The 27,310-nt window shown below is 52.7% G+C and overlaps 1 protein-coding gene across 8 annotated transcripts in view; it reads left to right on the top strand.

The window, feature by feature from the left end:
• LOC110535288 (5'-AMP-activated protein kinase subunit gamma-2) overlaps nt 1-26,679 on the top strand; it is a 130,602-nt gene extending 103,923 nt beyond the window's left edge. For 5 of the 8 annotated variants that reach the window (XM_036934902.1, XM_036934905.1, XM_036934907.1 and 2 more), the window contains 9 exons: nt 15,765-15,823; nt 18,555-18,600; nt 18,720-18,774; nt 20,990-21,116; nt 22,345-22,510; nt 23,058-23,095; nt 23,239-23,385; nt 23,538-23,631; nt 24,688-26,679. In XM_036934902.1, coding sequence (XP_036790797.1) covers nt 15,765-15,823; nt 18,555-18,600; nt 18,720-18,774; nt 20,990-21,116; nt 22,345-22,510; nt 23,058-23,095; nt 23,239-23,385; nt 23,538-23,631; nt 24,688-25,193 — 1,238 coding nt within the window. In that variant the 3' untranslated portion in view covers nt 25,194-26,679. The remainder of the gene's footprint in view (nt 1-15,764; nt 15,824-18,554; nt 18,601-18,719; nt 18,775-20,989; nt 21,117-22,344; nt 22,511-23,057; nt 23,096-23,238; nt 23,386-23,537; nt 23,632-24,687) is intronic. The other 3 variants (XM_036934904.1, XM_036934906.1, XM_036934903.1) reach the window with 3 other exon arrangements.
• The last annotated feature ends 631 nt before the right edge of the window (nt 26,680-27,310 follow it).

Raw genomic sequence — 27,310 nt, 5'->3', positions numbered from 1 at the left:
GAGAATGATTAATTTCTGCTTTTATTTATTTCATCACATTCCCAGTGGGTCAGAAGTTTACATACTCTCAATTAGTATTTGGTAGCATTGCCTTTAAATTGTTTAACTTGGGTCAAATGTTTTGGGCAGCCTTCCACAAGCTTCCCACAATAAGTTGGGTGAATTTTGGCCCATTCCTCCTTACAGAGCTGGTGTAACTGAGTCAGGTTTGTAGGCCTCCTTGCTCGCACATGCTTTTTCAGTTCTGCCGACAAATGGTCTATGGGATTGAGGTAAGGGCTTTGTGATGGCCACTCCAATACCTTGACATTGTTGTCCTTAAGCCATTTTGCCACAACTTTGGAAATATGCTTGGGGTCATTGTCCATTTGGAAGACCCATTTGCGACCAAGCTTTAACTTCCTGACTGCTGTCTTGAGATGTTGCTTCAATATATCCACATAATTTTCCTTTCTAAGGATGCCATGTATTTTGTGAAGTGCACCAGTCCCTCCTGCAGCAAAGCACCCACCATAACATGATCCTGCCACCCCCATACTTCACGGTTGGGATGATGTTCTTTGGCTTGCAAGCCTCCCCTTTTTCTTCCAAACATAACGATGGTCATTATGGCCAAACAGTTCTATTTTTGTATCAGACCAGAGGATATTTCTCCAAAAAGTACTATCTTTGTCCCCATGTGCAGTTGCAAACCATAGTCTGGCTTTTTTATGGCAGTTTTGGAGCAGTGGCTTCTTCCTTGCTGAGCGGCCTTTCAGGTTATGTCGATATAGGACTCGTTTTACTTTGGAAATAGTTACCAGCATCTTCACAAGGTCCTTTGCCAATAGAGCGAGACTCACAGATGGGCTTTACTGAGAATCAAGCCCTTCCACTACTGTTCCTTCTCACCTCTAGGCGATACTGATGTCAATGAAGAGTGAGTGTGCGCACGTTTGTGTGTGATATAGTGTCACAGAAATAGGCCCTGGTCTGGTATCTCCCAAATGTCTCTTCTACCTGTACCCACCTCCCTCCCTCCCCCTGCTCCTTCTGTTCTACCTGTACCCACCACCTCCCTCCCCCTGCTCCTTCTGTTCTACCTGTACCCACCACCTCCCTCCCCGCTGCTCCTTCTGTTCTACCTGTACCCACCTCCCTCCCTCCCTGCTGCTCCTTCTGTTCTACCTGTACCCACCACCTCCCTCCCTCCCCGCTGCTCCTTCTGTTCTACCTGTACCCACCTCCCTCCCCGCTGCTCCTTCTGTTCTACCTGTACCCACCTCCCTCCCTGCTGCTCCTTCTGTTCTACCTGTACCCACCTCCCTCCCTGCTGCTCCTTCTGTTCTACCTGTACCCACCTCCCTCACTCCCCGCTGCTCCTTCTGTTCTACCTGTACCCACCTCCCTCACTCCCCGCTGCTCCTTCTGTTCTACCTGTACCCACCTCCCTCCCCGCTGCTCCTTCTGTTCTACCTGTACCCACCTCCCTCCCTGCTGCTCCTTCTGTTCTACCTGTACCCACCACCCTCCCTGCTGCTCCTTCTGTTCTACCTGTACCTCCCTCCCTCCCCGCTGCTCCTTCTGTTCTACCTGTACCTCCCTTCCTCCCCGCTGCTCCTTCTGTTCTACCTGTACCCACCTCCCTCCCCGCTGCTCCTTCTGTTCTACCTGTACCCACCACCCTCCCTGCTGCTCCTTCTGTTCTACCTGTACCCACCACCCTCCCTGCTGCTCCTTCTGTTCTACCTGTACCTCCCTCCCTCCCCGCTGCTCCTTCTGTTCTACCTGTACCTCCCTTCCTCCCCGCTGCTCCTTCTGTTCTACCTGTACCCACCTCCCTCCCCGCTGCTCCTTCTGTTCTACCTGTACCTCCCTCCCTCCCCGCTGCTCCTTATGTTCTACCTGTACCCACCACCCTCCCCGCTGCTCCTTCTGTTCTACCTGTACCCACCTCCCTCACCGCTGCTCCTTCTGTTCTACCTGTACCCACCTCCCTCCCCGCTGCTCCTTCTGTTCTACCTGTACCCACCTCCCTCCCCGCTGCTCCTTCTGTTCTACCTGTACCCACCTCCCTCCCCGCTGCTCCTTCTGTTCTACCTGTACCCACCTCCCTCCCCGCTGCTCCTTCTGTTCTACCTGTACCCACCTCCCTCCCCGCTGCTCCTTCTGTTCTACCTGTACCCACCTCCCTCCCTCCCCGCTGCTCCTTCTGTTCTACCTGTACCCACCACCTCCCTCCCTCCCCGCTGCTCCTTCTGTTCTACCTGTACCCACCTCCCTCCCTCCCCGTTGCTCCTTCTGTTCTACCTGTACCCACCACCTCCCTCCCTCCCCGCTGCTCCTTCTGTTCTACCTGTACCCACCTCCCTCCCCGCTGCTCCTTCTGTTCTACCTGTACCCACCTCCCTCCCCGCTGTTCCTTCTGTTCTACCTGTACCCACCTCCCTCCCCGCTGCTCCTTCTGTTCGACCTGTACCCACCTCCCTCCCTCCCCGCTGCTCCTTCTGTTCTACCTGTACCCACCTCCCTCCCTCCCTCCCCGCTGCTCCTTCTGTTCTATCTGTACCCACCTCCCTCCCTCCCCGCTGCTCCTTCTGTTCTACCTGTACCCACCTCCCTCCCTCCCCGCTGCTCCTTCTGTTCTATCTGTACCCACCTCCCTCCCTCCCCGCTGCTCCTTCTGTTCTACCTGTACCCACCTCCCTCCCCCTGCTCCTTCTGTTCTACCTGTACCCACCTCCCTCCCTCCCCGCTGCTCCTTCTGTTCTACCTGTACCCACCACCTCCCTCCCTCCCCGCTGCTCCTTCTGTTCTACCTGTACCCACCTCCCTCCCTCCCCGTTGCTCCTTCTGTTCTACCTGTACCCACCACCTCCCTCCCTCCCCGCTGCTCCTTCTGTTCTACCTGTACACACCTCCCTCCCCGCTGCTCCTTCTGTTCTACCTGTACCCACCTCCCTCCCCGCTGCTCCTTCTGTTCTACCTGTACCCACCACCTCCCTCCCTCCCCCTGCTCCTTCTGTTCTACCTGTACCCACCACCTCCCTCCCTCCCCGCTGCTCCTTCTGTTCTACCTGTACCCACCTCCCTCCCTCCCCGCTGCTCCTTCTGTTCTACCTGTACCCACCTCCCTCCCTCCCCGCTGCTCCTTCTGTTCTACCTGTACCCACCTCCCTCCCTCCCCGCTGCTCCTTCTGTTCTATCTGTACCCACCTCCCTCCCTCCCCGCTGCTCCTTCTGTTCTACCTGTACCCACCTCCCTCCCCGCTGCTCCTTCTGTTCTACCTGTACCCACCTCCCTCCCTCCCTCCCCGCTGCTCCTTCTGTTCTACCTGTACCCACCTCCCTCCCTCCCTCCCTCCCCGCTGCTCCTTCTGTTCTACCTGTACCCACCTCCCTCCCCGCTGCTCCTTCTGTTCTACCTGTACCCACCACCTCCCTCCCTCCCCGCTGCTCTTTCTGTTCTACCTGTACCCACCACCTCCCTCCCTCCCCGCTGCTCCTTCTGTTCTACCTGTACCCACCTCCCTCCCTCCCCGCTGCTCCTTCTGTTCTACCTGTACCCACCTCCCTCCCTCCCCGCTGCTCCTTCTGTTCTATCTGTACCCACCTCCCTCCCTCCCCGCTGCTCCTTCTGTTCTACCTGTACCCACCTCCCTCCCTCCCCGCTGCTCCTTCTGTTCTATCTGTACCCACCTCCCTCCCTCCCCGCTGCTCCTTCTGTTCTACCTGTACCCACCTCCCTCCCCGCTGCTCCTTCTGTTCTACCTGTACCCACCACCTCCCTCCCTCCCTCCCCGCTGCTCCTTCTGTTCTACCTGTACCCACCACCTCCCTCCCTCCCTCCCCGCTGCTCCTTCTGTTCTACCTGTACCCACCACCTCCCTCCCCGCTGCTCCTTCTGTTCTACCTGTACCCACCTCCCTCCCTCCCTGCTGCTCCTTCTGTTCTACCTGTACCCACCACCTCCCTCCCTCCCCGCTGCTCCTTCTGTTCTACCTGTACCCACCTCCCTCCCTGCTGCTCCTTCTGTTCTACCTGTACCCACCTCCCTCCCCCTGCTCCTTCTGTTCTACCTGTACCCACCTCCCTCACTCCCCGCTGCTCCTTCTGTTCTACCTGTACCCACCACCTCCCTCCCTCCCCGCTGCTCCTTCTGTTCTACCTGTACCTCCCTCCCTCCCCGCTGCTCCTTCTGTTCTACCTGTACCCACCTCCCTCCCCGCTGCTCCTTCTGTTCTACCTGTACCCACCTCCCTCCCTGCTGCTCCTTCTGTTCTACCTGTACCTCCCTCCCTCCCCGCTGCTCCTTCTGTTCTACCTGTACCTCCCTCCCTCCCCGCTGCTCCTTCTGTTCTACCTGTACCTCCCTCCCTCCCCTCTGCTCCTTCTGTTCTACCTGTACCCACCACCCTCCCCGCTGCTCCTTCTGTTCTACCTGTACCCACCTCCCTCACCGCTGCTCCTTCTGTTCTACCTGTACCCACCTCCCTCCCCGCTGCTCCTTCTGTTCTACCTGTACCCACCTCCATCCCCGCTGCTCCTTCTGTTCTACCTGTACCCACCTCCCTCCCCGCTGCTCCTTCTGTTCTACCTGTACCCACCTCCCTCCCCGCTGCTCCTTCTGTTCTACCTGTACCCACCTCCCTCCCCGCTGCTCCTTCTGTTCTACCTGTACCCACCTCCCTCCCCGCTGCTCCTTCTGTTCTACCTGTACCCACCTCCCTCCCCGCTGCTCCTTCTGTTCTACCTGTACCCACCTCCCTCCCCGCTGCCCCTTCTGTTCTACCTGTACCCACCTCCCTCCCTCCCCGCTGCTCCTTCTGTTCTACCTGTACCCACCTCCCTCCCCGCTGCTCCTTCTGTTCTACCTGTACCCACCTCCCTCCCCGCTGCTCCTTCTGTTCTACCTGTACCCACCTCCCTCCCTCCCCGCTGCTCCTTCTGTTCTACCTGTACCCACCTCCCTCCCTCCCCGCTGCTCCTTCTGTTCTACCTGTACCCACCTCCCTCCCCGCTGCTCCTTCTGTTCTACCTGTACCCACCTCCCTCCCTCCCCGCTGCTCCTTCTGTTCTACCTGTACCCACCTCCCTCCCCGCTGCTCCTTCTGTTCTACCTGTACCCACCTCCCTCCCCGCTGCTCCTTCTGTTCTACCTGTACCCACCTCCCTCCCCCTGCTCCTTCTGTTCTACCTGTACCCACCTCCCTCCCTCCCCGCTGCTCCTTCTGTTCTACCTGTACCCACCACCTCCCTCCCTCCCCGCTGCTCCTTCTGTTCTACCTGTACCCACCTCCCTCCCTCCCCGTTGCTCCTTCTGTTCTACCTGTACCCACCACCTCCCTCCCTCCCCGCTGCTCCTTCTGTTCTACCTGTACCCACCACCTCCCTCCCTCCCCGCTGCTCCTTCTGTTCTACCTGTACCCACCTCCCTCCCCGCTGCTCCTTCTGTTCTACCTGTACCCACCACCTCCCTCCCTCCCCCTGCTCCTTCTTTTCTACCTGTACCCACCACCTCCCTCCCTCCCCGCTGCTCCTTCTGTTCTACCTGTACCCACCTCCCTCCCTCCCCGCTGCTCCTTCTGTTCTACCTGTACCCACCTCCCTCCTGCTGCTCCTTCTGTTCTACCTGTACCCACCTCCCTCCCCGCTGCCCCTTCTGTTCTACCTGTACGCACCTCCCTCCCCGCTGCTCCTTCTGTTCTACCTGTACCCACCTCCCTCCCTCCCAGCTGCTCCTTCTGTTCTACCTGTACCCACCTCCCTCCCTGCTGCTCCTTCTGTTCTACCTGTACCCACCTCCCTCCCTGCTGCTCCTTCTGTTCTACCTGTACCCACCTCCCTCCCTGCTGCTCCTTCTGTTCTGCCTGTACCCACCTCCCTCCCCGCTGCTCCTTCTGTTCTACCTGTACCCACCTCCCTCCCTCCCCGCTGCTCCTTCTGTTCTACCTGTACCCACCACCCTCCCCGCTGCTCCTTCTGTTCTACCTCTACCCACCTCCCTCCCTCCCTCCCCGCTGCTCCTTCTGTTCTACCTGTACCCACCACCTCCCTCCCTCCCCGCTGCTCCTTCTGTTCTACCTGTACCCACCTCCCTCCCTCCCCGCTGCTCCTTCTGTGCTACCTGTACCCACCTCCCTCCCTCCCTCCCCACTGCTCCTTCTGTTCTACCTGTACCCACCTCCCTCCCCGCTGCTCCTTCTGTTCTACCTGTACCCACCACCTCCCTCCCTCCCCCTGCTCCTTCTGTTCTACCTGTACCCACCACCTCCCTCCCCGCTGCTCCTTCTGTTCTACCTGTACCCACCACCTCCCTCCCCGCTGCTCCTTCTGTACTTCCTGTACCCACCACCTCCCTCCCTCCCCCTGCTCCTTCTGTTCTACCTGTACCCACCACCTCCCTCCCTCCCCGCTGCTCCTTCTGTTCTACCTGTACCCACCTCCCTCCCCGCTGCTCCTTCTGTTCTACCTGTACCCACCACCTCCCTCCCTCCCTCCCCGCTGCTCCTTCTGTTCTACCTGTACCCACCACCCTCCCGCTGCTCCTTCTGTTCTACCTGTACCCACCTCCCTCCCCGCTGCTCCTTCTGTTCTACCTGTACCCACCACCCTCCCCGCTGCTCCTTCTGTTCTACCTGTACCCACCACCCTCCCCGCTGCTCCTTCTGTTCTACCTGTACCCACCACCTCCCTCCCTCCCCCTGCTCCTTCTGTTCTACCTGTACCCACCTCCCTCCCCGCTGCTCCTTCTGTTCTACCTGTACCCACCACCCTCCCCGCTGCTCCTTCTGTTCTACCTGTACCCACCTCCCTCCCTGCTGCTCCTTCTGTTCTACCTGTACCCACCACCCTCCCCGCTGCTCCTTCTGTTCTACCTGTACCCACCTCCCTCCCCGCTGCTCCTTCTGTTCTATCTGTACCCACCTCCCTCCCTGCTGCTCCTTCTGTTCTACCTGTACCCACCACCCTCCCAGCTGCTCCTTCTGTTCTACCTGTACCCACCTCCCTCCCTGCTGCTCCTTCTGTTCTACCTGTACCCACCTCCCTCCACGCTGCTCCTTCTGTTCTACCTGTACCCACCTCCCTCCCTCCCCGCTGCTCCTTCTGTTCTACCTGTACCCACCACCTCCCTCCCTCCCCGCTGCTCCTTCTGTTCTACCTGTACCCACCTCCCTCCCGCTGCTCCTTCTGTTCTACCTGTACCCACCTCCCTCCCCGCTGCCCCTTCTGTTCTACCTGTACGCACCTCCCTCCCCGCTGCTCCTTCTGTTCTACCTGTACCCACCTCCCTCCCTCCCAGCTGCTCCTTCTGTTCTACCTGTACCCACCTCCCTCCCTGCTGCTCCTTCTGTTCTACCTGTACCCACCTCCCTCCCTGCTGCTCCTTCTGTTCTACCTGTACCCACCTCCCTCCCCGCTGCTCCTTCTGTTCTACCTGTACCCACCTCCCTCCCTGCTGCTCCTTCTGTTCTACCTGTACCCACCTCCCTCCACGCTGCTCCTTCTGTTCTACCTGTACCCACCTCCCTCCCTCCCCGCTGCTCCTTCTGTTCTACCTGTACCCACCACCTCCCTCCCTCCCCGCTGCTCCTTCTGTTCTACCTGTACCCACCTCCCTCCCGCTGCTCCTTCTGTTCTACCTGTACCCACCTCCCTCCCGCTGCTCCTTCTGTTCTACCTGTACCCACCTCCCTCCCCGCTGCCCCTTCTGTTCTACCTGTACGCACCTCCCTCCCCGCTGCTCCTTCTGTTCTACCTGTACCCACCTCCCTCCCTCCCAGCTGCTCCTTCTGTTCTACCTGTACCCACCTCCCTCCCTGCTGCTCCTTCTGTTCTACCTGTACCCACCTCCCTCCCTGCTGCTCCTTCTGTTCTACCTGTACCCACCTCCCTCCCTGCTGCTCCTTCTGTTCTGCCTGTACCCACCTCCCTCCCCGCTGCTCCTTCTGTTCTACCTGTACCCACCTCCCTCCCTGCTGCTCCTTCTGTTCTACCTGTACCCACCTCCCTCCACGCTGCTCCTTCTGTTCTACCTGTACCCACCTCCCTCCCTCCCCGCTGCTCCTTCTGTTCTACCTGTACCCACCACCTCCCTCCCTCCCCGCTGCTCCTTCTGTTCTACCTGTACCCACCTCCCTCCCGCTGCTCCTTCTGTTCTACCTGTACCCACCTCCCTCCCGCTGCTCCTTCTGTTCTACCTGTACCCACCTCCCTCCCCGCTGCCCCTTCTGTTCTGCCTGTACCCACCTCCCTCCCCGCTGCTCCTTCTGTTCTACCTGTACCCACCACCCTCCCCGCTGCTCCTTCTGTTCTACCTGTACCCACCACCCTCCCCGCTGCTCCTTCTGTTCGACCTGTACCCACCACCTCCCTCCCTCCCCCTGCTCCTTCTGTTCTACCTGTACCCACCTCCCTCCCCGCTGCTCCTTCTGTTCTACCTGTACCCACCACCCTCCCCGCTGCTCCTTCTGTTCTACCTGTACCCACCTCCCTCCCTGCTGCTCCTTCTGTTCTACCTGTACCCACCACCCTCCCCGCTGCTCCTTCTGTTCTACCTGTACCCACCTCCCTCCCTCCCCGCTGCTCCTTCTGTTCTACCTGTACCCACCTCCCTCCCCGCTGCTCCTTCTGTTCTACCTGTACCCACCTCCCTCCCTCCCCGCTGCTCCTTCTGTTCTACCTGTACCCACCTCCCTCCCGCTGCTCCTTCTGTTCTACCTGTACCCACCTCCCTCCCGCTGCTCCTTCTGTTCTACCTGTACCCACCTCCCTCCCCGCTGCCCCTTCTGTTCTACCTGTACGCACCTCCCTCCCCGCTGCTCCTTCTGTTCTACCTGTACCCACCTCCCTCCCTCCCAGCTGCTCCTTCTGTTCTACCTGTACCCACCTCCCTCCCTGCTGCTCCTTCTGTTCTACCTGTACCCACCTCCCTCCCTGCTGCTCCTTCTGTTCTACCTGTACCCACCTCCCTCCCTGCTGCTCCTTCTGTTCTGCCTGTACCCACCTCCCTCCCCGCTGCTCCTTCTGTTCTACCTGTACCCACCTCCCTCCCTGCTGCTCCTTCTGTTCTACCTGTACCCACCTCCCTCCACGCTGCTCCTTCTGTTCTACCTGTACCCACCTCCCTCCCTCCCCGCTGCTCCTTCTGTTCTACCTGTACCCACCACCTCCCTCCCTCCCGCTGCTCCTTCTGTTCTACCTGTACCCACCTCCCTCCCCGCTGCTCCTTCTGTTCTACCTGTACCCACCACCCTCCCCGCTGCTCCTTCTGTTCTACCTGTACCCACCTCCCTCCCTGCTGCTCCTTCTGTTCTACCTGTACCCACCACCCTCCCCGCTGCTCCTTCTGTTCTACCTGTACCCACCTCCCTCCCTCCCCGCTGCTCCTTCTGTTCTACCTGTACCCACCTCCCTCCCCGCTGCTCCTTCTGTTCTATCTGTACCCACCTCCCTCCCTGCTGCTCCTTCTGTTCTACCTGTACCCACCACCCTCCCAGCTGCTCCTTCTGTTCTACCTGTACCCACCTCCCTCCCTGCTGCTCCTTCTGTTCTACCTGTACCCACCTCCCTCCACGCTGCTCCTTCTGTTCTACCTGTACCCACCTCCCTCCCTCCCCGCTGCTCCTTCTGTTCTACCTGTACCCACCACCTCCCTCCCTCCCCGCTGCTCCTTCTGTTCTACCTGTACCCACCTCCCTCCCGCTGCTCCTTCTGTTCTACCTGTACCCACCTCCCTCCCCGCTGCCCCTTCTGTTCTACCTGTACGCACCTCCCTCCCCGCTGCTCCTTCTGTTCTACCTGTACCCACCTCCCTCCCTCCCAGCTGCTCCTTCTGTTCTACCTGTACCCACCTCCCTCCCTGCTGCTCCTTCTGTTCTACCTGTACCCACCTCCCTCCCTGCTGCTCCTTCTGTTCTACCTGTACCCACCTCCCTCCCTGCTGCTCCTTCTGTTCTACCTGTACCCACCTCCCTCCCCGCTGCTCCTTCTGTTCTACCTGTACCCACCTCCCTCCCTGCTGCTCCTTCTGTTCTACCTGTACCCACCTCCCTCCCTGCTGCTCCTTCTGTTCTGCCTGTACCCACCTCCCTCCCCGCTGCTCCTTCTGTTCTACCTGTACCCACCTCCCTCCCTGCTGCTCCTTCTGTTCTACCTGTACCCACCTCCCTCCACGCTGCTCCTTCTGTTCTACCTGTACCCACCTCCCTCCCTCCCCGCTGCTCCTTCTGTTCTACCTGTACCCACCACCTCCCTCCCTCCCCGCTGCTCCTTCTGTTCTACCTGTACCCACCACCTCCCTCCCTCCCCGCTGCTCCTTCTGTTCTACCTGTACCCACCTCCCTCCCGCTGCTCCTTCTGTTCTACCTGTACCCACCTCCCTCCCGCTGCTCCTTCTGTTCTACCTGTACCCACCTCCCTCCCCGCTGCCCCTTCTGTTCTACCTGTACGCACCTCCCTCCCCGCTGCTCCTTCTGTTCTACCTGTACCCACCTCCCTCCCTCCCAGCTGCTCCTTCTGTTCTACCTGTACCCACCTCCCTCCCTGCTGCTCCTTCTGTTCTACCTGTACCTCCCTCCCTCCCTGCTGCTCCTTCTGTTCTACCTGTACCTCCCTCCCTCCCCTCTGCTCCTTCTGTTCTACCTGTACCCACCACCCTCCCCGCTGCTCCTTCTGTTCTACCTGTACCCACCTCCCTCACCGCTGCTCCTTCTGTTCTACCTGTACCCACCTCCCTCCCCGCTGCTCCTTCTGTTCTACCTGTACCCACCTCCCTCCCCGCTGCTCCTTCTGTTCTACCTGTACCCACCTCCCTCCCCGCTGCTCCTTCTGTTCTACCTGTACCCACCTCCCTCCCCGCTGCTCCTTCTGTTCTACCTGTACCCACCTCCCTCCCCGCTGCTCCTTCTGTTCTACCTGTACCCACCTCCCTCCCCGCTGCTCCTTCTGTTCTACCTGTACCCACCTCCCTCCCCGCTGCTCCTTCTGTTCTACCTGTACCCACCTCCCTCCCCGCTGCTCCTTCTGTTCTACCTGTACCCACCTCCCTCCCCCTGCTCCTTCTGTTCTACCTGTACCCACCTCCCTCCCTCCCCGCTGCTCCTTCTGTTCTACCTGTACCCACCACCTCCCTCCCTCCCCGCTGCTCCTTCTGTTCTACCTGTACCCACCTCCCTCCCTCCCCGTTGCTCCTTCTGTTCTACCTGTACCCACCACCTCCCTCCCTCCCCGCTGCTCCTTCTGTTCTACCTGTACACACCTCCCTCCCCGCTGCTCCTTCTGTTCTACCTGTACCCACCTCCCTCCCCGCTGCTCCTTCTGTTCTACCTGTACCCACCACCTCCCTCCCTCCCCCTGCTCCTTCTGTTCTACCTGTACCCACCACCTCCCTCCCTCCCCGCTGCTCCTTCTGTTCTACCTGTACCCACCTCCCTCCCTCCCCGCTGCTCCTTCTGTTCTACCTGTACCCACCTCCCTCCTGCTGCTCCTTCTGTTCTACCTGTACCCACCTCCCTCCCCGCTGCCCCTTCTGTTCTACCTGTACGCACCTCCCTCCCCGCTGCTCCTTCTGTTCTACCTGTACCCACCTCCCTCCCTCCCAGCTGCTCCTTCTGTTCTACCTGTACCCACCTCCCTCCCAGCTGCTCCTTCTGTTCTACCTGTACCCACCTCCCTCCCTGCTGCTCCTTCTGTTCTACCTGTACCCACCTCCCTCCCTGCTGCTCCTTCTGTTCTGCCTGTACCCACCTCCCTCCCCGCTGCTCCTTCTGTTCTACCTGTACCCACCTCCCTCCCTCCCCGCTGCTCCTTCTGTTCTACCTGTACCCACCACCCTCCCCGCTGCTCCTTCTGTTCTACCTCTACCCACCTCCCTCCCTCCCTCCCCGCTGCTCCTTCTGTTCTACCTGTACCCACCACCTCCCTCCCTCCCCGCTGCTCCTTCTGTTCTACCTGTACCCACCTCCCTCCCTCCCCGCTGCTCCTTCTGTGCTACCTGTACCCACCTCCCTCCCTCCCTCCCCGCTGCTCCTTCTGTTCTACCTGTACCCACCTCCCTCCCCGCTGCTCCTTCTGTTCTACCTGTACCCACCACCTCCCTCCCTCCCCCTGCTCCTTCTGTTCTACCTGTACCCACCACCTCCCTCCCCGCTGCTCCTTCTGTTCTACCTGTACCCACCACCTCCCTCCCCGCTGCTCCTTCTGTACTTCCTGTACCCACCACCTCCCTCCCTCCCCCTGCTCCTTCTGTTCTACCTGTACCCACCACCTCCCTCCCTCCCCGCTGCTCCTTCTGTTCTACCTGTACCCACCTCCCTCCCCGCTGCTCCTTCTGTTCTACCTGTACCCACCACCTCCCTCCCTCCCTCCCCGCTGCTCCTTCTGTTCTACCTGTACCCACCACCCTCCCGCTGCTCCTTCTGTTCTACCTGTACCCACCTCCCTCCCCGCTGCTCCTTCTGTTCTACCTGTACCCACCACCCTCCCCGCTGCTCCTTCTGTTCTACCTGTACCCACCACCCTCCCCGCTGCTCCTTCTGTTCTACCTGTACCCACCACCTCCCTCCCTCCCCCTGCTCCTTCTGTTCTACCTGTACCCACCTCCCTCCCCGCTGCTCCTTCTGTTCTACCTGTACCCACCACCCTCCCCGCTGCTCCTTCTGTTCTACCTGTACCCACCTCCCTCCCTGCTGCTCCTTCTGTTCTACCTGTACCCACCACCCTCCCCGCTGCTCCTTCTGTTCTACCTGTACCCACCTCCCTCCCTCCCCGCTGCTCCTTCTGTTCTACCTGTACCCACCTCCCTCCCTGCTGCTCCTTCTGTTCTACCTGTACCCACCTCCCTCCACGCTGCTCCTTCTGTTCTACCTGTACCCACCTCCCTCCCTCCCCGCTGCTCCTTCTGTTCTACCTGTACCCACCACCTCCCTCCCTCCCCGCTGCTCCTTCTGTTCTACCTGTACCCACCTCCCTCCCGCTGCTCCTTCTGTTCTACCTGTACCCACCTCCCTCCCCGCTGCCCCTTCTGTTCTACCTGTACGCACCTCCCTCCCCGCTGCTCCTTCTGTTCTACCTGTACCCACCTCCCTCCCTCCCAGCTGCTCCTTCTGTTCTACCTGTACCCACCTCCCTCCCTGCTGCTCCTTCTGTTCTACCTGTACCCACCTCCCTCCCTGCTGCTCCTTCTGTTCTACCTGTACCCACCTCCCTCCCTGCTGCTCCTTCTGTTCTGCCTGTACCCACCTCCCTCCCCGCTGCTCCTTCTGTTCTACCTGTACCCACCTCCCTCCCTCCCCGCTGCTCCTTCTGTTCTACCTGTACCCACCTCCCTCCCGCTGCTCCTTCTGTTCTACCTGTACCCACCTCCCTCCCGCTGCTCCTTCTGTTCTACCTGTACCCACCTCCCTCCCCGCTGCCCCTTCTGTTCTACCTGTACGCACCTCCCTCCCCGCTGCTCCTTCTGTTCTACCTGTACCCACCTCCCTCCCTCCCAGCTGCTCCTTCTGTTCTACCTGTACCCACCTCCCTCCCTGCTTCTCCTTCTGTTCTACCTGTACCCACCTCCCTCCCTGCTGCTCCTTCTGTTCTACCTGTACCCACCTCCCTCCCTGCTGCTCCTTCTGTTCTGCCTGTACCCACCTCCCTCCCCGCTGCTCCTTCTGTTCTACCTGTACCCACCTCCCTTCCTGCTGCTCCTTCTGTTCTACCTGTACCCACCTCCCTCCACGCTGCTCCTTCTGTTCTACCTGTACCCACCTCCCTCCCTCCCCGCTGCTCCTTCTGTTCTACCTGTACCCACCACCTCCCTCCCTCCCCGCTGCTCCTTCTGTTCTACCTGTACCCACCTCCCTCCCGCTGCTCCTTCTGTTCTACCTGTACCCACCTCCCTCCCGCTGCTCCTTCTGTTCTACCTGTACCCACCTCCCTCCCCGCTGCCCCTTCTGTTCTACCTGTACCCACCTCCCTCCCCGCTGCTCCTTCTGTTCTACCTGTACCCACCACCCTCCCCGCTGCTCCTTCTGTTCTACCTGTACCCACCACCCTCCCCGCTGCTCCTTCTTTTCTACCTGTACCCACCACCTCCCTCCCTCCCCCTGCTCCTTCTGTTCTACCTGTACCCACCTCCCTCCCCGCTGCTCCTTCTGTTCTACCTGTACCCACCACCCTCCCCGCTGCTCCTTCTGTTCTACCTGTACCCACCTCCCTCCCTGCTGCTCCTTCTGTTCTACCTGTACCCACCACCCTCCCCGCTGCTCCTTCTGTTCTACCTGTACCCACCTCCCTCCCTCCCCGCTGCTCCTTCTGTTCTACCTGTACCCACCTCCCTCCCCGCTGCTCCTTCTGTTCTACCTGTACCCACCACCCTCCCAGCTGCTCCTTCTGTTCTACCTGTACCCACCTCCCTCCCTGCTGCTCCTTCTGTTCTACCTGTACCCACCTCCCTCCACGCTGCTCCTTCTGTTCTACCTGTACCCACCTCCCTCCCTCCCCGCTGCTCCTTCTGTTCTACCTGTACCCACCACCTCCCTCCCTCCCCGCTGCTCCTTCTGTTCTACCTGTACCCACCTCCCTCCCGCTGCTCCTTCTGTTCTACCTGTACCCACCTCCCTCCCCGCTGCCCCTTCTGTTCTACCTGTACGCACCTCCCTCCCCGCTGCTCCTTCTGTTCTACCTGTACCCACCTCCCTCCCTCCCAGCTGCTCCTTCTGTTCTACCTGTACCCACCTCCCTCCCGCTGCTCCTTCTGTTCTACCTGTACCCACCTCCCTCCCGCTGCTCCTTCTGTTCTACCTGTACCCACCTCCCTCCCCGCTGCCCCTTCTGTTCTACCTGTACGCACCTCCCTCCCCGCTGCTCCTTCTGTTCTACCTGTACCCACCTCCCTCCCTCCCAGCTGCTCCTTCTGTTCTACCTGTACCCACCTCCCTCCCTGCTGCTCCTTCTGTTCTACCTGTACCCACCTCCCTCCCTGCTGCTCCTTCTGTTCTACCTGTACCCACCTCCCTCCCTGCTGCTCCTTCTGTTTTACCTGTACCCACCTCCCTCCACGCTGCTGCTTCTGTTCTACCTGTACCCACCACCCTCCCCGCTGCCCCTTCTGTTCTACCTGTACCTCCCTCCCTCCCTCCCCACTGCTCCTTCTGTTCTACCTGTACCCACCACCCTCCCCGCTGCTCCTTCTGTTCTACCTGTACCCTGCTCCTTCTGTTCTACCTGTACCCACCACCTCCCTCCCCGCTGCTCCTTCTGTTCTACCTGTACCCTGCTCCTTCTGTTCTACCTGTACCTCCCTCCCTCCCCGCTGCTCCTTCTGTTCTACCTGTACCCACCACCTCCCTCCCCGCTGCTCCTTCTGTTCTACCTGTACCTCCCACCCTCCCCGCTGCTCCTTCTGTTCTACCTGTACCCACCACCTCCCTCCCCGCTGCTCCTTCTGTTCTACCTGTACCCACCACCTCCCTCCCCGCTGCTCCTTCTGTTCTACCTGTACCTCCCACCCTCCCCGCTGCTCCTTCTGTTCTACCTGTACCCACCACCTCCCTCCCCGCTGCTCCTTCTGTTCTACCTGTACCTCCCACCCTCCCCGCTGCTCCTTCTGTTCTACCTGTACCTCCCACCCTCCCCGCTGCTCCTTCTGTTCTACCTGTACCTCCCACCTCCACGCTGCTCCTATCTTATTTTTTTAGTACTCCCCTCAGTAGCAGTGTGTATGTGCTAGGTCAAATCCAACACCTATGCAATGTGAATAATCACTCAACAAGACCTTTCTCTCTGTCTCTCTCTAGGAATGTTAACCATCACAGACTTCATCAACATCCTCCACAGATACTACAAGTCTCCCATGGTACGTGACCTCTCATCAAACAGATACAAATGAGTCCTGGGTTGTGTTCATTAGGTCTTTCATTAGAAAAAAATATTTAGCCATGGTAAACTAAAATGAGTCTCCAATTGAAGAAGTCCAAGTTGTTCCTCCCCTGATTCAGTCCATAATATTGAACACGACCCTAGTTTGAAATGGTTTGGCTAAATGGCTTCAGCTTCCTATTGTCACCAAGGCCAGTGATGTGGACTGACTGTAAACTGCAGCGATATATATAGTGGGAGACTTATCCAGCCTCCATCTCAGCACCGTATGTGCTGTGTCATGGAGCACCGTATGTGCTGTGTCATGGAGCACCGTATGTGCTGTGTCATGGAGCACCGTATGTGCTGTGTCATGGAGCTTTAACTTCTTTAGGATCATCATCCAGTGACATGGCAGAGCGCCAAATAAATAAATATTACATATTTAACTTTCATACATTCACAAGTACAACACACAAAATTTAAGCTTAACTTCTCGTTAATCTAGCCACCGTGTCAGATTTCAAAAAGGCTTTATGGCGAAAGCAAACCATGCAGTTATCTTAGGACAGTACCAACACATGGAAATCAGATTTCCTCCCGCCAGGCGGGAGTCAGAAATAATAATTCATGCCTTACTTTTGAAGAACTTCTTCGGTTGGCACTCCAATATCTCCCATAAACATCACAAATGGTCCTTTTGGTTCGATTAATTCCGGCGTTATCTCCAAAATGTCCATTTATTTGGCGCGATTGTTTCAGAAAAACACCGGTTCCAACTGGCCCAGCATGACTACAAAATATCTTACCTGTAAACGCTGTCCAAATATTTGAAACAACTTTCCTAATACAACTTTAGGTATTTTTTAACGTAAATAATTTATACAATTTAAGAAGGGATAAACTGTGTTCAATACCCGAAATAAACAATGTGAAGCGTGTGACCTGGAGCGCACATCAAAACATTAGTGCACTAGGAGGGACCCTCGTTCTAAACTGCCATACTTCTTAATTTCTCTAAAGAGAAACATCAACCAATTTCCAAAGACTGTTGACATCCAGTGGAAGCGATAGGAACTGCAAGCAAGTGCCTTTATAAATCTAGATACACATTGTAAACCCTGTCACCTAATAAAAAAAAATGAAAAATCTGGATGGTTTGTCCTCGAGGTTTCGCCTGCCAAATAGGTTCTGTTATACTCACATACCACGGGTATGACAATACATTTATTTGTACTGCTCTAATTACATTGGTAACCAGTTTATAATAGCAATAAGGCACCTCTGGATTGTGGTATATGGCCAATATACCACACCCCCTCGGGCCTTATTGCTTAAGTATAACACACACTGATTTATAGTCAAGTATAACACGCACTCACCACAGCAGATGTGCCAGCCAGCAGACTACAGTAGTCTGTAGTGTAAATAATATAATAGCCGGCTCTGCTGTTGGGTGATGCGAGCCACTTCAGTGTAGGCTGTTTTCTAGAAGTCCTCCCTGATACAGCAGGTTATACAAAACATTTGAAAATAAAAACCTCAATCATAATCCCATTTGACTCAGTGGAAGTGTTGTCAGTGGTGAGTTACGGTGTCCCATTGTTACCTGAGGTGTCACACCTGTATGCTACACCCATCATAGAGAGCCAAGCTAAGTGAGGCTAGCCCTCTTGGGATTTCCACTGGCCCAAATACACATGGGTATTTATTAGGTCAGGAGACACTGACATGTTATCCTAATGCCTGTTAGTTTATCCATCGTCTAGAGAACCACCAGAGCAGTGAAAGCGTTCGCTAATCCTTCCATATCAGACTCCTGTATAGTCATGCAGAACTGGAGTCGGTGCCTCTAATCTCGGGAGTTAAGTTCTGGTCACTTTCCCCATATTCACAGGTTTTTCAGAGATCCCGGTTGGAAGATTCAATATGCTGCAAATCTGGAATCCTTCAGCTGGGATTTCTGGAAAACTTCGACATTACAGAACGATACTTGTATTTTGCAACCTTAGTTGCTCTTCCTTTAGTTTGGACTGACTATGATGAGTGGGCTAGCCAAAAAACCTTGAATTTTTATCCAACTCACTCACTCACTCCTGGATCAGTAATTTAATGATTGATGTAGCTTCTGTTTACAGGAAACTGGAAAAGGCCTCCGATGTTTGCTATTGTATTATCGGGGGGGGGGGGGGGGGGTCCTTTCTGGGGCATACATCTACATTATCATTGTTTTAGCAGCGGTGGTGCTTACTGTGTATAGGGGAAACACTGCAACCACTCTACAGGGAAAAAAGGTCCTTCAACACACATGACCTAGGAAATGGCACGTCCCCAGCTGTTCATGATAATGAGCTCAATGTAGCCGTGGCTGCTGTAGAAATGGGCTTTTTTTCGTTTTTGTAATGAATTCGAGGACCTACTACTCTGTCCTTTCCTCGTGCTGTGGTTATTTATTAGCAGCGGTTCTCATAACTGTCATGTCGGAGAGGGCTGACGTGGACCTGATTGAGACCCTCTAGGGAACCGGTTAGATTTTTCATGATGCCAGCACTTACATGTAGTTGGTTTTTCTTCTCCAGAGAGAATTGCTCTGATTTAATATATTTTTCTGCTATTTCTATCACTCTTCTTTTTACAAAATAAAACGTTGCAAATGTAATGTCTACCACGTTCAAATCATGGAATGAATGTTAAATATCACTAATTGTTGAATGTTCTGTCTATTTTAGGTACAAATATATGAGCTGGAGGAGCATAAAATTGAAACGTGGAGAGGTATGGGGACTTTCCCGCTATTTTACAGCAACTTTCCCATTTCAAAACCAACATTTTTATCAGTTCAACAAATAATAAAGCCATTTATTTTGTAGTTTGATGATGTTGTTTTTTTGAAGAGCTCTACCTACAAGAAACCTTTAAGCCGTTAGTGAACATATCACCTGATGCAAGGTAAGCCTGTTATACATGACACCTGCATTTCCTATTTGTCTTTATTTTATGTCGTTTAAATAACAGTTATGATGCAGGGAAATGAAACTGCAGACCATGAATAGGATAATGATCCAGTCATGATTGACTTACAGTGTGCGACCCATTCAGAGCTCCTTGCTCATTATTACGTAGAGGACCTTCCTTTGGGTTTAATCAGTCTGTTTATACAAACAATCTATAATCATCTCATAGTTGATTGAGAATTAAAATGTTAAATCTAATTGTCCCTACTTCCCACCCCACATATAAATATAATTATATGGTCATAAACACAGTAAATAAGTCTCACTCCACTTGAATTTATAGGTAGAGTAATTTACTGTCAATACACTCTCCCATGTGGAGTTTTATATTTGTTGTTCATTCCCTACATTTCCCCTGGGAAGGTCTGGTACTGAAGGTCTGGTACTTTCCCCTTGTATTTCTGCACCCTTTTCCATGTTCTTTTGATTGGGAGCATAGTTTATTTTCCTCAATCTGAATCATTCAAGGTCCATTTTGTGAAAAGACGTATTGGCCAGACTCTTTCATAAAAAAAAAAACTAAAAAATACTTTGCTTAAAATACTACTCAACTTCTCCATCATCCCAGGTTAATCAACTCAAGCCTCTGGTTTGGTTATGGGCATTTTCTGGCTCCTTTTGGTAGAACACCAGCATCATTTAATTGCTTAGTGACTGATTCAGCTGTCCATTGCCAGGTTTTCTGATTATGTACTCTAGTGTATTTGTTTTAAGGGAGAGATAAACAGACTGACTGTTGGGACATCCCGGATAGTCCCTTGTTTCTGATGACTTCCTGTATGGTTTCTGGTTTAACACGCATGAATGCTTTGTGTGTGCGCTTCAGCTCTTTACTAAATCAAGAGTATGCTCACTTTATTGGTCAATTGTCAGCCAAAATGTGACATTTGAACCCAAACCCTCTGAAAGACACAGTGCCTTGCAAAAGTTTTCATTCCCCTTGGTGTTTTTCCTATTTTGTTGCATTACAACCTGTCATTTTAAATGTATTTTTCATGTATTGGACATGCACAAAATAGTCCAAATTGGTGAAGTGAGGAAAAAATAAACTTGTTTCAAAAAATGCTAACAAATAAAAAACTGAAAAGTGGTGCGTGCATGTGTATTCACCCCCTTTGCTATGAAGCCCCTAAATAAGATCTGGTGCAAAATGACTAAAATATCATCTTTGATTCCATGGAGATTGGCCGTCAATTGGTTTTAGAGTTGTTACTCTCTCATGGCTATCTGCCAGGGTTGTTCGGGGAAATAAGGTGCTATGTTAGCTATGAGGCTTTCTGAAAACTCACCATAGTTTAGTTATGGTCAGACCTTCAGGATATACACTCAGTGTACCAAACATTAGGAACATCTTCCTAATATTGAGTTGTGCCCCCTTTGGCACTCCGAACAGCCTCAATTCTTCGGGGCATGAACTACAAGGTGTCAAGTGTTCCACAGGGATGCTTGCCCATGTTCACTCATACTTCCCACAGTTGTCAAGTTGGCTGGATGTCCTTTGGGTGGTGGACCATTCTTTGATACACACGGAAAATGTTGAGCGTGAAAAACCCTGCAGCGTTGCAGTTCTTGACACACTCAAACCGTGTGCCTAGCACCTACTACTATACCCCGTTCAAAGGAACTTAAATATTTTCTTTCCCATTCACCTTCTGAATGGCACACACAATCTGTCAAGGATGAAAAATAATTTTAACCTTTCTCCTCCACTTTATCTACACTGATTTGAAGTGGATTTAACAGGTGACATCAGTAAGGGATCATAGCTTTCACCTTGAGTCACCTGAACAGTCTGTCATGGAAAGAGCTGTTCTTAATGTTTTGTATACTCTGAGTAAATCTATGCTTTTTCTCAACTATTCACTATCACTTTAATTCAGTAGAAGAGCTCTCTTGCAGCACACTCACTGTTATTGTTCTATGCTCTTAACATCAGATTGACTAAGTAGGATGAATGATGGCACTTAAAGGGAACTTGGACTTTGAACCTGTTCTTTTGTAGAAGACATGACATGTGCTGTTTTAAAGATGGAGACTATTGATTGATGAAGTGGCAATGTATCAACACCCTCTCTCTAGTGCTTTATTGGCAACAAGTTGTCTGTTATTTTAACTTGATCTTCTATCTTACCCCCCCCCCCCTCTCTCAGTATATTTGACGCGGTATACTCGCTCATCAAGAACAAGATCCACCGGCTGCCCGTCATCGACCCAGTCAGCGGAAATGCACTTTATATCCTCACACACAAGAGAATCCTCAAGTTCCTCCAGCTCTTTGTAAGTAGGCCTAGCACTGGATTGATGAAGCATGGGCTCTCTCATGTAAGCAAACATCCCTGTTGGATCTCCATGGAACTAAAGATGAAATTTTAGTCATTTAGCAGACACTCTTATCCGAAGCGACTTACATGATCAATTAGGGGTTAAGTGCCTTGCTCAAGGGCAAGCCTAGACTGCTCTGGGATTCAAAACAGTGACCTTTCGATTACTGGCCCAATGCTCGCAACCGCTAGGCTACCTGCCGCCCCATCTGACGAAAGGGAAACAGAAAGGCAGGGTGATGAAAGGATGGCAACAGAGCCTAGAGAGCTGTCCTGATTCAGTAGAGGATTAGTTTAATCTATCTGATCGTCTGGGATGACGACCTCACCAGTCTAGAGGAGAGAATATGGTGACTATACATTGTAGTTCACCCGTTTCAAATCTATTCATTCAGGAGATGAATTTGGGAGTTGGAGTTCAATGAGGATTCCTTGAATTCCTGGGAACTCTATTCCATTGTGTTAGATTTCCTGAATTGACCGTAATAACAGGTAGGTTACTGTAGCATTCTGCCGGCTAGAGAAGCAGTATTGTCTAAATATAAGGTGTCTTACGTGTTGAAGTGAGTGTGAAATGTAAACCACCTCTGCATAATGAAATAGAGAGCAGGAAAGAAGTTTGGAAACATGAACCCACTTGACCAAAGGACATCCGTCTGTCCTGGGCTAGACGAAATGATAGACCATAGGTGACTGCACACCCGGACAGAGAGAAAATGAGACGGATTGGAAAAAAGACACTTTCATTAGTTATATGAGAAGGACGGACAGACCGACATGGACAATATCAAATGGGACACGTACACTGCTAGAAAGTCAGAGCTGACACTACATTAGACGGCCAAATGGAGATGAAAGCAGTTTAGTTAGTTGATACTCAAATGTCCTCATTAGGGCTCGCAACAAACTTTTGCAACATTTCTGAACAGAAAACAAAAGTGAGTGTTTCTCATTGACCATGTCCAGGTACTTCTGCCTGGTTTCAGTCTGTTTTCTAACGTCCCCCCCCCCCCCCCAAATCTCTCTTCTGAATGTCTGTTTTACTGTTTTATTTCTTTACTTACCTACACACACACCTTTTTTTCACACTATTGGTTTGAGCCTGTAAGTAAGCATTTCACTGTAAGGTTTACACCTGTTGTATTCGTCGCACGTGACAAATAAACTTTGATTTGATATCCCAGGTGTGTGAGATGCCAAAGCCTGCCTTTATGAAGCAGACCCTGGAGGAGCTGACCATCGGCACCTACCACAACATCGCCTTCATCCACCCCGACACACCCATCATCAAGGCCCTGAACATCTTCGTGGTCCGGAGGGTGTCCGCACTGCCAGTGGTGGACGAGTCAGGTATGTGTGTGTGTCAGACTGTATGTCTCTGCCAGTGGTGGATGAATCAGGTATGTGTGTGTGTCAGACTGTATGTCTCTGCCAGTGGTGGATGAGTCAGGTATGTGTGTGTGTCAGACTATATGTCTCTGCCAGTGGTGGATGAGTCAGGTATGTGTGTGTGTGTCAGACTATATGTCTCTGCCAGTGGTGGATGAGTCAGGTATGTGTGTGTGTGTGTCAGACTATATGTCTCTGCCAGTGGTGGATGAGTCAGGTATGTGTGTGTGTCAGACTATATGTCTCTGCCAGTGGTGGATGAGTCAGGTATGTGTGTGTGTGTCAGACTATATGTCTCTGCCAGTGGTGGATGAGTCAGGTATGTGTGTGTGTCAGACTATATGTCTCTGCCAGTGGTGGATGAGTCAGGTATGTGTGTGTGTGTCAGACTATATGTCTCTGCCAGTGGTGGATGAGTCAGGTATGTGTGTGTGTCAGACTGTCTCTGCCGATGTATTATTTTTGTGAAGTTGGATTCTGAATTTCTTTTGGATTTTGCTCTTTTCAGGGAAAGTCGTGGATATTTATTCCAAGTTTGATGTCATTGTAAGTAATCCCTTTAGTTAACACTTCATGGGGCACCCTTTTAGGAATATTACTAATTTGTTGTTAATGAATATTCCTCTTCATAAGTGTACAGTGAACATTCCAAGATGGACCAACTAGTTGTTTGTCTTTGCTGTGTGTAGAACCTTGCTGCTGAGAAGACCTACAACAACCTGGACATCACGGTGACCCAGGCTCTGAGGCATCGCTCGCAGTACTTTGAGGGCGTGATGAAGTGCAACCGGCTCGAGACACTGGAGACTATCGTGGACAGAATAGTCAAAGCAGAGGTGAGATTGACACACACACCTGACCTGAACCCTCTCCTGTCAGTCTGACATGATAGCTAATAACATCTTTCTTTTTTTTCTCTCCCATTTCCATTAAATCCTCTTCTTCTTCCCCACTCCTCTTCCCTCTTTCTCCCCTCTCTCGTCTCCAGGTCCACAGGCTGGTGGTGGTGGGCGACAACACCCACATTGTGGGCATCGTTTCCCTGTCAGACATCCTGCAGGCCCTGGTGCTCACCCCTGCAGGTATAAACACCCAGCGTTTCCCCCCCCCCCCCCTCCCCACTCCACCCTGCCCTGTTCTGTCTCCACCCCCCACAATGGGACTGGCTCCCATCCCCTCTCACCCCCAACAATAGACACCAAAAGGTGTAGACCGGCATGGTATGGCTTGGGCTAGTCTGGGTCAGCAAGCTTGTGTGTATTTAGTATCGTTTGTGGCTAAGGCTGTGTCTGTTTCTGTTGTATTCAAATACATGTTCTAGCAAGAGTGACAATGTTCCTTCAGTGTGTGTGTGTGTGTGTGTGTATGCCACGTCATGAAGGCTAATAATGATGAATGAGGAGCAGGCCCCTCTATTTATCCTGACACTACATGAGTTCATGCCCCACCCTCTCCTCTCTGATGGATTGCTTCTCTACTACTTCCCCTCATCTCTCCTCTTTCCCTCCTCCCCTTTTCCTCCTCCCCGTTTCCTCCTCCCCGTTTCCTCCTCCCCGTTTCCCGTTCCCCATTCCCTCCTCTCTCTCTCCTCCATCCATCAGACAGGCTCTCTCATTTCTACATGTCAACAACTCCCCCCTGCGATAACCATCCAGCATTGGTTTAAATAGTCATTTTCTTTAAAATAATCAGCTTTGCTTGATTGAGCTTGCCTGGCGCTTGAGGAAGTGTGGTGAATGTTAAGTCTTAAAACAGAAAAACCTCACATTTCTGAAGACTTTTTTTCTAAATAGAAGAACACACACAGAGATTGCACCAACAAACCAGCAGGTGGCCTCTACTGAGCAGCAGCAATAATTGAATCACAAATATTTTTACTTGATTAGAGACACGATGAGAGATCAGCCATTTATGGACAAATAGATTTCACCTCATGCTTAATTTAGGTTATCTTATCTAATCAGGAAACCCAAGACTTAAGTTTGAATGGGTATGCAGCTAATTACACTTAATGAGAACAACAAAAATAGATTTCCACTGCTAATGGGTCATTTCCACATCTCTGAATGCAGCTGCATGGACAAGAGCCTCTGAGACACTTCCATACCAACCAAACTTCTCGCTCTTTCTCTCTCCAGGCATCGGCAGGAAGAGCAGCCAAGCACAATCAAAAGCAGAGGTAGAGGCACCACCAGAAACATTGGTAGAGGCACCACCAGAAACATTGGTAGAGGCACCACCAGAAACATTGGTAGAGGCACCACCAGAAACATTGGTAGAGGCACCACCAGAAACATTGGTAGAGGCACCACCAGAAACATTGGTAGAGGCACCACCAGAAACATTGGTAGAGGCACCACCAGAAACATTGGTAGAGGCACCACCAGAAACATTGGTAGAGGCACCACCAGAAACATTGGTAGAGGCACCACCAGAAACATTGGTAGAGGCACCACCAGAAACATTGGTAGAGGCACCACCAGAAACATTGGTAGAGGCACCACCAGAAACATTGGTAGAGGCACCACCAGAAACATTGGTAGAGGCACCACCAGAAACATTGGTAGAGGCACCACCAGAAACATTGGTAGAGGCACCACCAGAAACATTGGTAGAGGCACCAGTAGTAGGGGCTGGAAACTGAAGCTGAGACCGAGAATGATGTAGTGGGGGTTAAGTCTGAAGTAGAGGTAGTGGGGGTTAAGTCTGAAGTAGAGGTAGTGGGGGTTAAGTCTGAAGTAGAGGTAGTGGGGGTTAAGTCTGAAGTAGAGGTAGTGGGGGTTAAGTCTGAAGTAGAGGTAGTGGGGGTTAAGTCTGAAGTAGAGGTAGTGGGGGTTAAGTCTGAAGTAGAGGTAGTGGGGGTTAAGTCTGAAGTTGAGACTGAGATGGAGAACGCTGAAGCAGTGGCAAAGACTGAGGCAGTAGTGAAGGTAGAGACTGAAGCTGGACCAAAAGATGCTGAGGGAAAGGCGGAGTATGTGCTGTGTGTGACTGACCTGCTGTGACACGGGACATTGCTGTGAGAGGAAGTTGACTCGGAAGACTGATGGAAGTTGAACCCCCAGACTGATGCAGCATTGTCTGGGTTGAGAAAAGGGTTGGATCGGACTGGTGGGATGGGTGGTACAGTCAAAGTGACCAGGGCCCTGATGGGTAATTTGCTGTGATAGGGGAGATGTGGTCACATGGGTGACTGACTCGGGCTGACCAACCTGGGATTATTTTACTAGAGGGTCTGGCGGTGGTGCCTCTTCTCCCCCCTCAAGATTGTGCATCATCACTCCCCTCTACTTTTACCCCCTGGATGTTCCAGAAATAACCCCTACCCCCTAGGCCCTCATTTAGACTTGACATGAGTGGAAAGGTATTAGCAACATGGCTAGTATTCCAGCTAGCCTATCAGAAGCCCTCGAGGTGGTTTGAGTTATTATAAGGTTGTTTTTAGTTGCAGGTTATTTTCCATTTGAATCATAATCGTGTCTGCTCTCCTTCAGGGAAAGAGTATTGAGTTGTTTTTTTCTTTATTTGCACAAGGTTTTGTGAATGGAAACGAGGGATGTCGGTGGCTCTCCGAAAACTACACCCATTCCCCCTGCTACTTATGATGTCCCTGTGACAGTGGGCGGAGCTTGCTGTCCTGTCTTTAACGTCATTGGTGCCTTTCGAGAGATTTTATTCTTTATTTTTGAAAGAGAGCGAAAGAGGTGATGGTATGACGACCTTGTTGCTCAATGCAATTCAAGAAACAGCAGCTGCCTATATACAATATACCCAATATGTATTTATATTTCTCCAGTTACTTAGAGGCATGCAAGATACATCTTGTACTCTGTATCGATCATACTGGATATATAGAGAGACCTTTTGTACTGAGGAAACTTTAAGTGCCAGAGAAAGGACAGGTATATTTTTTTCTCTTTAGTCAATATTGTAAGATCATGTTCTTTTTGTAACATTTACTGATCATTTTCTTGTCATTCAGATTTTGAAGTTATATTGTTGATAGTCTCAGATGAGTGGTTTATCTATTGAAAATGAACAGATGTGTCATGAGTGCCACATAATACATGTTTCTGTTATTTAAGTTTTCTTTTGCTGTTGAAAAAAAGTAATAAAACATACTACTGAGATCTTTTTGTCTTGTGTGCATGATTGTGGTATTTAATTGAAGTATTATGACACCACCTAGTGGCACAATTGTGCAAATGACACATTGAACTCGGCTACACATTTAGCAATTTACAGGAGCAATTCGGTTTAAGTGCCTTGCTCAAGGGCACATCAACAGTTGTTTTACCTGTTCGGCTCAGGGATTTGAACCAGAAACCTTTTGGTTACTGGCCCAATACTCTTAACCGCTAGGCTACCTGCCACAAACCAAGAGAAGATCCAGATCATCAAAGCCCAGTTGCTATAAACATAATTCTGGATTCTGTAATCCTCTTTTGCAATCCAGGATCAGATCCATTTAGCTGTTTATATTTCAACTTTATTTTCAACAAAAAAAATCTGGAATATTTTGATCTAGATACCACAGTATCAAAATCAAAGAATGTTTATTTTCAGTGTTTTAAACAGGTCTACACCTTGCCATCTACTGGACAGGTTATGCTACTACTGCTACACTGAGGGAAACAGGCTTTGTAAGAATTTCCCTCTCGGATTCTAAAAATATCAACATGTAGGCTCAAAATTCCAGAACAGTCCCTTTACAAGTCAGAAAGTTGAATGAACTTAATTTCAAATTACTTTACCTGTTGT

The sequence above is a fragment of the Oncorhynchus mykiss genome, chromosome 11 (assembly GCF_013265735.2).
Source record: "Oncorhynchus mykiss isolate Arlee chromosome 11, USDA_OmykA_1.1, whole genome shotgun sequence".
NCBI lineage: Eukaryota > Metazoa > Chordata > Actinopteri > Salmoniformes > Salmonidae > Oncorhynchus > Oncorhynchus mykiss.
This window is presented reverse-complemented; position numbering and strand designations above follow the sequence as displayed.